The sequence below is a fragment of the Symphalangus syndactylus genome, chromosome 2, assembly GCF_028878055.3.
Source record: "Symphalangus syndactylus isolate Jambi chromosome 2, NHGRI_mSymSyn1-v2.1_pri, whole genome shotgun sequence".
NCBI lineage: Eukaryota > Metazoa > Chordata > Mammalia > Primates > Hylobatidae > Symphalangus > Symphalangus syndactylus.
This window is the reverse complement of record NC_072424.2, coordinates 57,372,636-57,387,754: the sequence shown is the minus strand read 5'-3', so window position 1 is coordinate 57,387,754 and position 15,119 is coordinate 57,372,636. Positions and strand designations below refer to the sequence as shown.

The following is a 15,119-nucleotide window of genomic DNA, read 5'->3' as shown; positions in this document are numbered from 1 at the left end:
ACTGTGATAAATATATGAGTGCAGGTGCTATTTTGATATAATGATTCATTTTCTTTTCGTTAGATATCCAGTAGTAGCATTGCTGGATAAAATGGTAGTTCTATTTTTAGCTCTTTGAGAAATCTTCATACTGTTTTCCATAGAGATGTACTAATTTATTTTTCTATCAACAGTATGTAAGCATACCCTTCTCTCTGCATCCTTGCCAACATCTGTTGTGTCTTGACTTTTTAGTAATAACCATTCTGACTGGTGTAAAATGGCATCTCACTGTGGTTTTAATTTGTATTTATCTGATGATTAAAGATGTTGAGCACTTTTTATATGTTTGTTGGCTGCTTTCATGTCTTCTTTTAAAAAATATTTGTTTATGCCTTTTGCTGACTTTTAGTGGGGTTATTTGATTTTTTCCTTGCTGAGGTGTTTGAGTTTCTTGTAGATTCTGAATACTAGCCTTTTGATGGATGTTTTCCTTGAAAATGTTTCTCCTATTCTATAGGTTGTCTGTTCACTCTGTTGACTTAAAATTATACTAAAAAGTTATAGTAACCAAACAGCATGGTATTGATATATAAAAATAGACACATAGATTAATGAAACAGAATAGAGAACCACATACCTACAACAAACTGATCTTTGACAAAGTCAACAAAAATATACATTGGGGAAAGAACATCCTATTCAGTAAATAGTGCTGGGAAAAATAAAGAATTTTATGCAGAAGACTAAAACTACACCCCTATCTCTTAACATATTCAAAAATTAACTCGTTAGATTAAAAACTTAAACATAAGACCTGTCATTATAAAAATCCTAGAAAAAAAACTAGGAGAAACTTTTCCAGACATTGGCCGAGGCAAAGAATTAATGACTAAGTTCTCAAAAGGAAATGCAACAAAAACAAAAATAAACAAAAATTGAATATAATTAAACTAAAAGGCTTCTGCACAGCAACTTTCCTGGTTTTAAATGTCATGTATCTGGCACTGGCTTCCAAATTTACATATTTAGTCCTGATAGCTTCTCTAAAATGGAAACATACTTGATACCTACTTCAATATCTCTACTTGGCTCTATTAGGTGTCTTCTCTAACATGTTCAAAACTGACATCTTGTTTTCCACTCCTGCCAACAAGGCCCTTCTTTCTACAGATTTTTGCATTTTGGAAATGGTATTAGAAAACTGTTTAGGTTTATTTCCCAACCTTTCAATTGAGCAAACAACCTTAGAGTTAACCCTTGACTTATTTGTGTTACCTCACATCTAATCCTTCAGCAAAATATTGAATTATTCTTAGAGATATAGTCCAGATCTGATCCTTAATTACCATCATCTCAAGTCATCTTGATGGCAGTGTCAGTCACCACCAACTCTGGGCTACATAGTCATAGTAGCTTTCTAGCTGGTCTCCCTTCCCTTGGGAACATACACCAACACTCTATTTAATAAAATTGAGTCAGAGTGATCATTTAAAGCAGTATCTGGCTACTGGAATGTAAGTTTCTTACAAAAAGAGCTTTTTTCTTTTTAATTTTTTTGGCCTTTTTTATGGTTGCAGAAGAATTTTACTTAGAGTAGGAAAGTTTCTGAAAAACACATATATATTCTTTAAATTAAATAAATTAGTCATTTCATGTCACAGCCCAAGTCAAGACCTTCCATTTCAATCAGTAAGATCCAAAATAATTATTATAAACAAATTATATAATGAATCAAATAAATTAGAAAATATTTACATAGCAAAATAATTTAGAAATACAGAAATGAATAAAACACATTCTTCTTGAATATCTTACAGTAGAGTGGATTTTGTAGTAATTCAAAATCATTTTCATAAAGTAGTCAGCAATATTACAGAAATATTTGATTTTCTTTTAGTAGATAACTAATAATTGAGTGAGCAATAAAACCACTTGTATGGCTAAAGATTAACCATTTAAAATATGTGAGCAATCTAACTCAGTGGTTTGTAAAGAATTTCAGTATATTTACGTGGAAAGTTTTCAGTTGTAAACAACATAATCCTAACTCAAACAGACTAAACCAATGCAGGGAATTACTGGCTCATATTGTTAAACTGTCTATAGGTAGTTCTTTCTTTGTTAAGAATTTGATCATTGTTCTGGCTCTCCTTTTAATCCTTTCAGCTCTGTATCTGTTTTGGCTTTGTCTCCTTGCTGGACTTTATGGTTGCAAAATGACCTCCAGTTGCACAATTACATGCTGCAATACAGTTTCTTAGTGTCACTGTAGAGTGTGACTTTCATTTCCCTTTAAAACCTCTAGTAGGAGTTTCACTGTTAATCTTAAGTGCAGACTTTCTTCCAAATGTTTTCAGTATCAACATGCAAAAGTGCCAAATATACCTTGAAAAAATTTACGTTCTAGGGCCAAACGAGCAAGTAGGGGGTGAAAAAGTTATTTCATTTTTGTAGACGGAGAGCAGTAATGCTGGAGAAGAGGGAGAGGAGTTCTCTAGGAATTCCTAGTATTTGGATGGATAAACCACCACCCAAATACTGGTCAAGTATCCTTTTTAAAATATTTGTTTCATTTTTTTGCAATTGCTGTATTTCACAAACTCCATTTTATTTTCAAATCATTATCCAAAGTATTCACATAAACAATCAAACCATTCTTCCATAATTTAAGAGTCACCAAAGTTGTATTCGATCTGTCTGATACCTCCATCAATTATTCCTTTTCCTTTCCTATCAGACTCTACTTGTGTGCTACCTGCTCCCAGCATTGCCACTTTTGATACTTTACAACTCTTTCTGCTTATAATAATAACATTTTTATGCTAACTTCCCATAGACACGTAAAGCTTTCAGTCTTCTAGGTGGTAAGGAATTTTCTGATTTTTTTTTTTTTTTTTTTTTTTTTTTTTTTTTTTTTTTTTTTTTTTTTTTTTTTTTTTTGAGACAGAGTCTTGCTGTCGCCCAGGCTGGAGTGCAGTGGCGCGATCTCGGCTCACTGCAGGCTCCGCCCCCCGGGGTTCACGCCATTCTCCTGCCTCAGCCTCCCGAGTAGCTGGGACTACAGGCGCCCGCCACCTCGCCCGGCTAATTTTTTGTATTTTTAGTAGAGACGGGGTTTCACTGTGTTAGCCAGGATGGTCTCGATCTCCTGACCTCGTGATCCGCCCACCTCGGCCTCCCAAAGTGCTGGGATTACAGGCGTGAGCCACCGCGCCCGGCCGAATTTTCTGATTTTTAACCACAGGAGAAAATTAATTTCTTTCTAACTGTATTGCTTTAAGTTACTAGGTACCAAATAAAAATTTCCATAACCAATGTTTCACTGTCTTTCTCAAGGAGGTAATTTTGCCTCAGTTTCTCTCTCATCTACCCATATAAATTTAGATCTGTAGCATATGTCCAGGCAGGGAAACTAATATCATCATAATCACTCTATTCTTCTCCTTTCCACATTTGACTCCTTTTCACCTTAACACATTTTTTTTCCTCCCAAATTCAGAAGAGTAAAACTTCAGTAGAAAAGAGTAGTTAAAGTAGGTGGAAGGTATAAGACAACTTCCCTCATTGAAGTTGTGTCTTCAGATGAGGTGTCTCCAGATCAGGAGCATCAGAATCATTTACGACTTGATTGGAAATGCACATTTGCAATCCTCATCCCAGATCTATTAAATTATAAACACTAGAGACAAGGAACAACCATTTGTACTTTAGCTCTTCAAGAAGTTCTAATTTTAAAGTGTTAGTCACTGACCTAGGAAAACATACCTCATAAGTTAGTAACACACAGATAAATCCTTAACATAAAAGCATTGAAGTCAAGTCATTTTTATTTTTATTATTATATTCACTGATATTCTTTGACTCATATGAGAACAGAAAAATAGATTTCAAGATTAATTTCCTATCTTTTTTTCAACTTCGTACTTAATTAATATTTATTGTATCTCCATTATTTCACCTGAGTCAGAGTTAGCATTTTTTTTTTTTTAATCAGTCAGTTTTATGTTTGGGGAGGAGACGTATCTGTTTTTTTTTTTAAGTTGATCACTTTTCTAAGTACATTTACTAATATACTAGCACATTAAGGCATAGAAATAGAGTTGTAAATTAAAAGTAAATATTTTTAAAGGGATAGCATTTAGGTTTATTGATGAATTAACACAGGATTGAATGCAAAAATTTGACCGAATGGGTTAGAGTTTTCAATATCTTTACATAATGATAAGGTTTATTGTCACTTCCTTTGAAAAAGTCACATTTCAAAAGGTTAATTTAAAAAAAAAAACTTTAAATTTGGATTCCTTTGAAATAGATTAAAGCATTGTACAGTGTGAAGTGGATGCATATTCTAAGTTCCTTTTCAGTGTGTTCCAAGGCTATTCTGTACCCAACATGTTAATTTTCTGCTTTTATGAATATTCTAAACTTTTGAGGCTACTTACTGCTTTTCAATAATGCCCAACAGAATTTACTTTAAGCAGTCAGATAAAAGTCAAGCAAGTGTGAATAGTACAAATTGTATTTCTTAATGATGTGAGAAAATGTCTATAAAGCTATTTAAAATTGACTAAATTATATGCCCAGATATTTGGGTCACTTCTGCCATTTATAAATGAGTAATCTGTGGCAAATTATTACTTAAAGAAAGAATGAATTCCTAAAAGTCTGCCTAAAGACCCTAACTAATATCTGTCTGCTGAGGTCTGTGAAATACAGGAAGAAATAGCTATTCTATTATTTTAAAATATTTCAACATTATACGTGCATAATAGAAACAATACTATGGAGACATATCTCTCTCTTTTCTTTCTAGACCTTCAATTATTATTTGATTATATTAAAACCTCCATTATGAAACAAAGTATTTATAACTGTACACCTAAATTATGCTTGAGAATTTCTCAAATATTTATTTTAAATTAATACCACAACAATTAACCCAAAACATGCAAAAAAGTTTTATTTTAACTTTAAATAGAATATTATATACCATTAAGTAAAAGTTAGGGTTAAAACCGGAACATCATTATATTTTTATTCACATGATTTAAAAACCCATGTATTTTGTATTAAAAATAAACAGAAAATTAATTATACCTGCAATGATAATCTTTCTCACACTTCTTACATGTAGCGTTATTCCTCAAAGGAAATGACTCACATGATGTTTGAATGCTCTTACAAAGCAAATCTGTAAATACTGGTGAACCGATGCACATAACATCCTAAGAAAGATTAAAAAAAATTTTTACAAAGTATTTTGGATATTTCAAAGGTAATTAATGGGTTCTTACCTGGGGAAGGGTTAAAATTAGTGTCACGAACTTGGAGTATAAATTATGTCAGCAATGTAGCAGATTCTATTTTCCAAAATGTCACAACACCATCTCCCATCTCACACACGCTTCTTGCTATGTGAAATCAAAACTCCTCTATTAAGAGTTAGCAACTATATTCCCTTCCTCTTGAATGTAAGCAAGATTGTGACCATGGAGACAATGATGCTTTAAAGGCCATATAGATTCTATCTAATTATCTTAGGATACTTGCTCTTTGAACCCAGCCACCATGCTCTCAGGAAGCACAGGCCACATGGAGGAATCATGTTTAGGATTGTGGCTAATAGGCCCAGTTGTGGGCCAAGCTAACAGCCAACATTAACTACCAGACATATGAATAAGAAAACCTTCAAGATGAAGTCCAAGTCTAGACACTTCCTGATGACAACCTCGGAGGGACTCTAAACAATATCCTAGCTGAGACACGTCAGCTCACAGTACCATAAGAGATAATAATAAAATAATTATTTTAAGCCACCAAGTTTTGGGATGACTATTCATAGAAAATAAACCATTGGCACCTGAAACAAGTCCATGCATTCATGGGCAGGTAAAAATAAAATGAAATTAAATTTGCTGGGCAAAAGTTAATTTCACCTTTTGTAATTTGCATTCAAAATACAACCTAGTCATCATATTTCTTCCTCTTGCTGACCTCCTTATTTTTTCCTCTCTTTTTTCTTTATTATCATTATCATCAACATCATCATCACTACCATCGTTTTCATTATCACATTTACCTGAACAAGATTTATTAAGATTCCAAGGTAAAAAGCCCATATACTTAAAATTGATGATTTTGTTTTATTCTCATGGAATCCAATCAAAATTTATTTAATTTAACCCAAAACTAACGTTGAAAGAGGTATATAGCTTGCCCAAGCTCATACATGGTAGCAGTGCAAATGATAACATGTACAATCTTCCAAGTAATTTATCTACAAAATAATTCTTCTAATGAATAATAGAGAATATTAAATAATGAGAATATTAAATAGAGAATATAAATAATGAATAATAGAGAAGCAAAATAGAATTAAAGTACTTCTGTGAATTAATAGTTAAGCATACATCCATTAAAAGTCGCTTCTTATATTAAGATTCTTTTAACTAGTAAAGTTAGAGAATGTGTTCAATCATTCATTATCATCAACTTCAAAAGCAAAACATTTTAAACAATACTATTAATAGTTCTTGATGGATTATTGTATTAGTTTTCTATTTATATAACTTTTTATTTATATAGCAAATTATTACAAACTTAGTAGCTTAAAGGAACAACAACAACAAAAAATCATTATCTTAGAGTTCCAGAGGTCCTAAGTCTGAAACGTTTCAGAAGGCTAAAACCAAGATGTCAGCTGTGTCCCTTCTGTAGGCTCTACAGGAAAATGTTCCCCTGACTTTTCCAGCATATTCTAGAGGATACATTCATTTTTTCATTTAAGGTCCCTTCCTCCATCTTTAAAACCAGCCTCATTACATCATCAAATCCCCTTTTGACTCTGATTCTTCCATCTCTCTCTTCCATTTTAAAGGGCCCTTGTGATTACACTGGATCCACCCAAATAATCCAAGATAACATCAGCTGATTAGCAGCCTTTATTCCATCTGCAATCTTAATTTCCTCTTGCTGGGTAACATAACACATGCACATATTCCCAGGATTAGTGCATGGACATGTTTATTTATTTTATTTTTATTTTATTTTTTGGTGGAGGATGAGGGGTATAGTCTGCCTACTACAATAATAGTTTCCTTGATTTTTAGAAGAAGCATGTATTATTGATCTTTGCCCTTGTATCTCCAAATATTTGAGTCTAGTATATTGTACATTGGTAACAAATCTTTGCGTATTGTGGAAGAAATTTCAGGGGGAGTACAAAATGTTCTTCTATAAACTTTTATCTGTATATTATGTTCTATATAATTTAACTAATTATTCTCAGTAAAAGTTCAGCAATTTTTTTGACAAAATGGGCAGTTCTCCAGGGAAAAAAAAATTCCTTTTCAGAGTGTTAGTAACAAAAAGTTCAGGAGTTTGGAAAAATAATCTCTTAAAGTTCTTTAAAGAGTTAATGACAAATATGAATCTAAAATGAAAAGATAGTAATTTGTGAGAAGAGCTAACAAAATATTTCCTAGTCTTATTTATTTAAATGTTAAATTGAAAAGTTAAAGTATAACAACATTGAATAACTAAAAGATGAAAAAAAAGCAATAAGAAAAAATGAAGAGTGTACAAATTTATATTCTTTTAAAAGGGATAATACTGATGGAAGAGCAAAGTTTTTTTCCTATATAAATAGGAAAAATTAAAATAAGTAGATTGTTCTTGTTTGTCTGAGTTTAACAATTAGACTACCTTAATAAGGATTCTAATTATTTATTCTTTTCAAATTGCTTGGTAATAGTAAAAAAAAAATTAAAACCACTCACTTATATGTTAGATTGAGACTTACATTTGATATTTTGATGCAGTCAGTACCATTCTGACATGGTACTAATGAACACTCACTGACATCGGTTTCACCATTTTGGCTGGAAGATCCTTTTGGGCATTCATAAGTGTAAGCAGAACTGCTATTTGGGCAAATTCCTCTTTTCCAACAAAGCAGAGAAACACAAGGTTTTTTTGACACTTCACAGGATGGACCTTAAAAAAAATCACACACAAGAAAGAAAAAAAAAGAAAAGGAAGGCAGGAAAGAGGAAATGAGCATAGATATGTAGCAAAACATTCTAGAAATTTCTCTCGAGTTTATGAAATATTTTTCTTTAACAAATATATTGCAGTGTAAGTTATATATTATAAAATTCATTCACTGCAATTCTACAATTCAATAACTTTTGCAAATGTATAGAGCTACTCAAGCATCATCACAATGCAGTTTTAGCACAATTCCGTTACCCAAAGAAGAGCTCTTTTGTAGTCAATCTTTGTACCCAAGCCCAGTTACAGGCATTTCATTAGAAAGGTATGATGGAGTATGTGGTCTTTTGCGATTGGCTTCTTTTGCATAGCAATTTTTTAAAGATAATTTTCATGTATCATGTATCAGTAGTTGGTACTTTATATTGCTAAAGAGTAATTCACAATATATACATTTTGTTAATCCATTCTTCCTTCAGTGGACATCTGTTTTCAGTTTTTGGTTCTTATGAATCATGAATTCATATACAATTTTTGAGGGAATATACATTTTTTTATATTTCTTGAAAAGATTCCCAGGAGTAGAATTGCTGGATTTTATGGAAAATTCATGTTTAATGTTTTAGGAACATGCTAAACTGTTTTCCAAAGTAGCTGTGCCATGTTAACATTTCCACCAGCGATGTGTCAGCTTTATGTTTCTCCACGTTCTTGCCAACATTTGATATTGTCCGTTTTCTTTATTATAGTCATTCTAGTAAATGTACAATGGTATCTCACTGAGGCTTCAATTTTCATTCACTAATGACTAATTATTTTTAGCATCTTCTGGTATGTGTATTAATCATTTGTGTATCTTCAAAAATGAAATGTCTTTTTAAATCTATTAACTATTTTTAAATTGTATTATCAGCTTTCTTATGATTGAGAGCATTTTTTGAGTGAGTTCTTGGTATATACTGAATAAAAGTCCTTTATGATATACGTGATTTGGTTTTCCATTTTCTCACTTGTTGACATTTGGATAGCAAAAGTTTTTATTTAATGAAATCCAATTTATCAACTTTTCCTTTATTTAATTAAGTCCATTTTGTCATTTTTATGTCCTATATTTTGGTATCATATAATTGGTGTCTAATAATATTTTGCCTAACCCAACGTCATGAAGACATTTTAATATATTTTATAATTTTAACTCCTATGTTTAGATTTCTAATCCATCTGAGTTTATTTTTTATATGGTGTGGGATAATGATTTAGCTTATATGTTTGACATATACACATACAATTGTTATGACACTTTTTTCTTTTAAGACTCTCTTTTCCTCGTTTGTTTGTTTAGCAACTGTTAAAACTGACCTATTATAAATATGAAAGTTGATTTCTGGCATATCTATTTTTTTTCCTGATTTATATGCCTTTTTATGTGCAATAACCCACTGGCCAGATAAATACATAATGCATACAGCTATATGGTAGGTTTTGAAATTGGGTAGTCATTCAATCTTTCCTTTTCTTCCAAAAATCATTTTGGCCATGCTATGGATTCTTTTTGTAGTTTCCTATAACTTTTTCTATGAGCTTGCCAATTTCTACACAAAAGCCTGCTGGAATATTATAGCAATTTTATTAAATCGATAGATAAAATTGGGAAAAATTTCCATCCCAACAAGATTGAATTCCAATCAATGAATATGCAATGTATCTCCATTTTTCGGCTACTCTTGCATTTCTCTCAGCATTGTTGCATAGCTTTAAGTTAAAGTCCTGCATTTATTTGTTAAATTCATATCTAAGCATTTTGAAGGTCTTGTAACTAGAATTGCTTTCTTAATTTTATTTTTGAATTTTATTTTTATTTATTTTTTTTTTCAGTCAGAGTCTCGCTGTGTTGCCCAGGCTGGAGTGCAGTGGCATGATCTCAGCTCATCACAATCTCCGCCTCCTGCATTCAAGCGATTCTCCTGCCTCAGCCTCCCAAGTAGCTGGGACTACAGGCATGCATCACCATGCCCAGATAATTTTTGTATTTTTAGTAGAGATGGGGTTTCACTACGTTGGCCAGGCTGGTCTCAAACTCCTGACCTCATGATCCACCTGCCTCGGCCTCCCAAAGTGCTGAGATTACAGGTGTGAGCCACCACGCCCAGGCTTGAAGTATTGTTTTTAATATACAGAAAGGCAAATTACTTGTGTATATTAGCTTGTAGTCTGAAAACTGGGTGCTAGTAGTTCTTTGGGGGATTCCTTAGGATTTTCTACATATTAGATCATGTCATTTGTGAATAAAGACAGTTTTACTGCTTTCCTTTCAACTAATATGTCCGTGTGTGTGTGTGTGTGTGTGTGTGTGTGTGTGTCTAACAAATAGCCTGGAACCTCCTATGTTCCAGTGTTAAATAGAAATGGTGAAAGTAGATATCATAGTCTTGTTCCCAATTCTTCCAAGAAAAGCTGTCAGCCTGACACCTTTAGTATGGTGTTCCCTGGACATTTACCATAGATGCTTTTTATCAGGCTGAGGGAGTGTGTTTCTATTTATAATTCGTTGAGAGTTTTTATAATGAATAGGTGTTAGATTGTGTGATATGTTTTTCCTGCAACTATTGAGATGATTATGTAGGCTTTGTCCTTTATTATTTTAATATGGTATATTACATTAATTGACTTTCAGATATCAAACTTGTCTTGAATCCTGGGGAAAAAAAATCGTACTTTATCAGGATAGAAAAAATATTTTTATATGTGATTGGATTCAATTTGCTTATATTTTGGTGGAGATTTTTTATCTTTATTCATAAGGGTTATTGGTCTTTAGTTTTCTTGTGGCAGCTTTGTCTTTGGTTTTGGTATGAGGGTAACACTGGCCTGATAGCATGACTTCAAAAGTGTTCCTTTCTCTTCTGTTTTTTCCTTTTCTCTTCTTTTAAGAGATTAGTGCCAGTTAGCGAGGATTGGTACCAATCTCTTAAATATCTGGCAGGTCTATATGAATTTTCCATTTCTTCTTGAGTCAGTGTTGGTAATTTACATATATTTAAGAATTTATTCATTTCCTCTAAGTTGTCACATTTGTTGGCCTAATGTTGTTCATAATATCTCCTTATAATCTTTTAAATTTTGAGTGGTCATTAATGAGTCCTCACTTTCAATGCTTATTTTATTTACTTGTGTCTTTCCTTGTATTTTTTCCTTGTTCATTCTGACTAAAGATTTGTCCATTTTGTTTTCCTCAAAAATCAATTTTTTTGTTTCATTGATTTTCTCTAAGAAGTTTTAATGATTTCTGTGCAAATCCTACTGTACTCTTTTGTTTGTATGCTTTGCATTTAATGTGGTTTTTTTCCATTTATTTAAGGCTGAAGCTTAAAATATTGATTTGAGAGTTCTTTTTCTGCTGTAGAAACTTGGAACTGTAAGCACTGTTATAAGCGCTTAAGCACAGTATAAGCATTGTTTTAGCTAAGCACTGTCTTAGCTACATTTCATAATTTTTCATATGGTTCCATGTTATTTTTTTCTTCTTTCAGGTTATTTCAGAAATTTGTTGTTTATAATAATTTCCAGATATGTAAAGACTTCTAGAAACAATTCTGTTGTTAATTTCTAAGTTAGTTTTGTGAGGGTTGGGGAACGTGTATGATATGATTTGTATTCCTTTAGATTTATTAAGACTAATTTTCTGGCCATGCCTATTTGTGGATACACTATCAACAGCAGAGTTGTACAGTGAGGTTTGGCACTCGAAGGGATGTGAAAGCAAGTGCCTCTTTAAACTTGATTTCCTAGGCAAGTCACTTGCCTCCCCTTAGTCCCCACTCTAGTAAGATCATGCGAATAGAGTTAACAAATGAGTATTATGAAGGCCCAAGCCTGGGGTACCCACTGCAGCTTGTATAGAACTTGGATCAGCAGGTGTTTCACTTCACAGTTAACAAACACTTGTCAGTCTGTTCAATGTGCTGTCATTAGGCACACCATAGTGACAATAAAACATAACTGCAGTAGTAGGCTGACAGGCCTTGCCATCTCTGTGAACTTCTAGATTTTGAAAACAAAATTTACTCTTTTACTCCTCTTAGCTTGAGTAAGGCTTTGGACAATTGATACGTGTTAGAAAAAACTGCAAAGGGAGATATCGGACTCCCAGCTAAAAATGATATATGTGGACTTCGAAAATTAAGGTATTTGTACTTCAAGTTTATAACCATTTTCATCCAAACCACTATATAGTGCAAGACTTTTTAGTAAACAACATATTTATTGAAAAATTTCTTATATCCAACTCATTTATTACTATGTGAAGAGAAGCATCAAGAAATACTTATCTACAAAATATTAAGTTACTTAGTGACAACTTACTAGCCAGAAAACACTGCTTAGATTATATAATATTAATTCATTTGGATTTTGGATTGTGTCAGTTTCTAAAACAGACAGTCATAAAGGCAGTATAAAATGTTCAGTGACCACACCATTGACATTATTATTTGAAAACAACACACCCTTTAATTTGTGGATATTTATTAATATATAAGCATTTATTTTGATCATACAAAGAGTAAATATGTATTTCTTCATGTTATGATACATTAACATAATGTTTTCCTTTTAAATAATCAAATATTGATGATATTTGATTAGATATTTAGTGGTACTTAATTAGACATAAATATTACTTGAAATTATAGTAAAACATTGTTTGAATGATACTGCCTTATAAGTATGTAATTCTTGGCATTTCCATAGCACTTACATCCATAAAGATTTGATAAAATTCTTAAAACAAAATCTGAAATTTATAGAGGTCTATTCTTACCCAGTTTTATTTTAGCTGACACATTGTAATGGTACATATTTATCGAGTATAATTTGACATTTTGAAACATATCCATGTGGTATAATGATCCAATCGGGATAGTTAGTATATCTATCACCTCATGCCTTTATCATTTATTTGTGGCAAGAACATTCAAAACCATCTCTTCTAGCCCTTTTGTAATATATAGCACCTTATTTGTTAAGCATAGTCACTCTGTGCAATCAAACAGCAAAACTTCTTCTTCTTATCTCATTGTAACTTTGTAACTGTTGACCAACCTCTACCCATTTTCCCTCTTCCCTGCCCTCCCCAGTCTCTAGTAACCACTGTTCTACTTCTATGATACTAGCTTTTTTTTTTTTTTTTAGATTTCACTTATGAAAATATCATGCAGTTTTTGCAGTTTTTGTGTTTCTGTGTCTGGCCTATTTCAATTAACATGATGTATATCTCCAAAAGGAATTGAAGTCAGTATACCAAAGAGATATTTGTACCCCCTGTTTATTGCAGCATGATTTATAATAGCCAAAAAATGGAATCAACCTAAGTGCTCAACAATGGAAGAATAGATAAAGAAAATGTTAACTATATACACAATAGTATACTATTCAGACATATAAAATAATTAAATTCTGCTATTTGTGAGAAGGATGGAAATGGTGGATAGTATGTTAAGTAAAATAAATGAGTTTTATATTTTCATTTTATTTTATTTAAAAGAAACTAATTTTTCTAGATGTTAAGCAATTTGCCACATGTCACACATCTAGTTAATTAATGGAAGACTGATAATTTTAAAAACTGCATACCACCTAATCCCATAATAATTCCATACTCTTTTCACAGCAATACATGCCCAGATTAATTCTGTACAAAAAAATAGAAGACTCAAATACCATTTGATTGTTAGTACTAGACCAATATTTCTACTCTCAGATAAAATGTTGTTCAACATCATATGTTGAATATAAAAATATACAAAAACAAATGCAATTTATTTGGCTTCTTCTACAGACAAACAAAACCCTCCCAATGTATAAATATATCCTGTGTGTATATTTGTCATGGCAGTTTCCAAAGTAATCCATTGGGTAACATAGTAAACAGTGAAATGTGTGATTTTTCACATTTCATTTTGAAATAGTAATAGATTCATAGAAAATTACAAAGTTAATACCAGGAAATCCTGAGTATGTTTACATCTTACATAACTATAACACTATATCAAACTAGAAAACTGGCATTCGCATAATATTTGGGTATAGTTCTATGTCACTTCATCACATGTGTAGATTGAGGTAATCACCACTCTAAAAATGTGAACCATTCCATGATTACAAAGATCTCTCTCACGCTACCCCATTATAGTCTCACCCACTTCTCTGCCCTCTACCATTTCCTGATCACTGACAACCATCAATTTTCTCCATCTCTATAGTTGAACTATTTTGATAATGTTCTTTAAAAGAAACCATACAATATGTAACTTTTTGGAATTGTCTTTTTTGTCCCTCTTATTATAATGCCCTTGAGATACATTAAAGCTCTTATGTGTACCAATAGGTCTTTTTTTTTTTTTTTTTTTGGTTAATTGGTAAATAGTAGTATCTGGTATGAATGTACCACAGCTTGTTTAACCATTCACTTACTGAAGGACACTTATTGTTTCCAGTTTTTCACTATTGCAAATTGCTAGGGACTGAAAGTTTGTGTCCCCCACATATTATGTTGAAACCTAATCATCAGTAAAATAGATTTGGAGTGGGAATTTTGGTATGTCATTAGATTGTGACAGTGGAGCTCTCGTGTATAAGATTAGTGCCCTTATAATAATGAGATAGCTTGCTCTCCCTCTCTCAGCTCTTAACCACGTGAGGATACAACAAAAAGACAGCCATTGACAAACCATGAATTGTGCCTCACCAGGCAACAGATCTTCTGGGACCTTGATCTCTATTGCCCAGCCTTCAGGACTGTGATAAACAAATGTTTAAGCCACTTAATCTGTGTTAATTTGTTATAGTAGCCTAAACAGACTAAGACACAAATAAAGCTACCACAAATATTAATATATAGGCTTTAGTGTGAAAGTAAATTTTTATCCTACTAGGATTTGCTGGGTCATATGGTTAAGGCATGTATAGCTTTTAAAGAAACTGTCAAATTGTTTTCCAAAGTGGCTGTACTAGTTTACATTTTCCACAGCAATGTATAAGAGATTTAGTTAATCCTCATATGCACCAGCATTTCGTGTTATCATTTTTCTTATTTTAGCTATTTTAATACGTATGTAGCAACATATTATCGTGGCCTTAATTTGTAT

General features: G+C 32.2%; 1 protein-coding gene across 1 annotated transcript in view; it reads right to left on the bottom strand.

Annotated features, from left to right (window-relative positions):
* EYS (eyes shut homolog) overlaps window positions 1-15,119 on the bottom strand; it is a 2,088,383-nt gene that overhangs the window by 1,712,522 nt on the left and 360,742 nt on the right. Inside the window, exons 7-8 of the mRNA XM_063618766.1 lie at window positions 7,784-7,977; window positions 5,080-5,207 (exon numbers count right to left, since the gene is read on the bottom strand). Of these exons, the coding sequence (XP_063474836.1) occupies window positions 5,080-5,207; window positions 7,784-7,977 (322 nt within the window). The remainder of the gene's footprint in view (window positions 1-5,079; window positions 5,208-7,783; window positions 7,978-15,119) is intronic.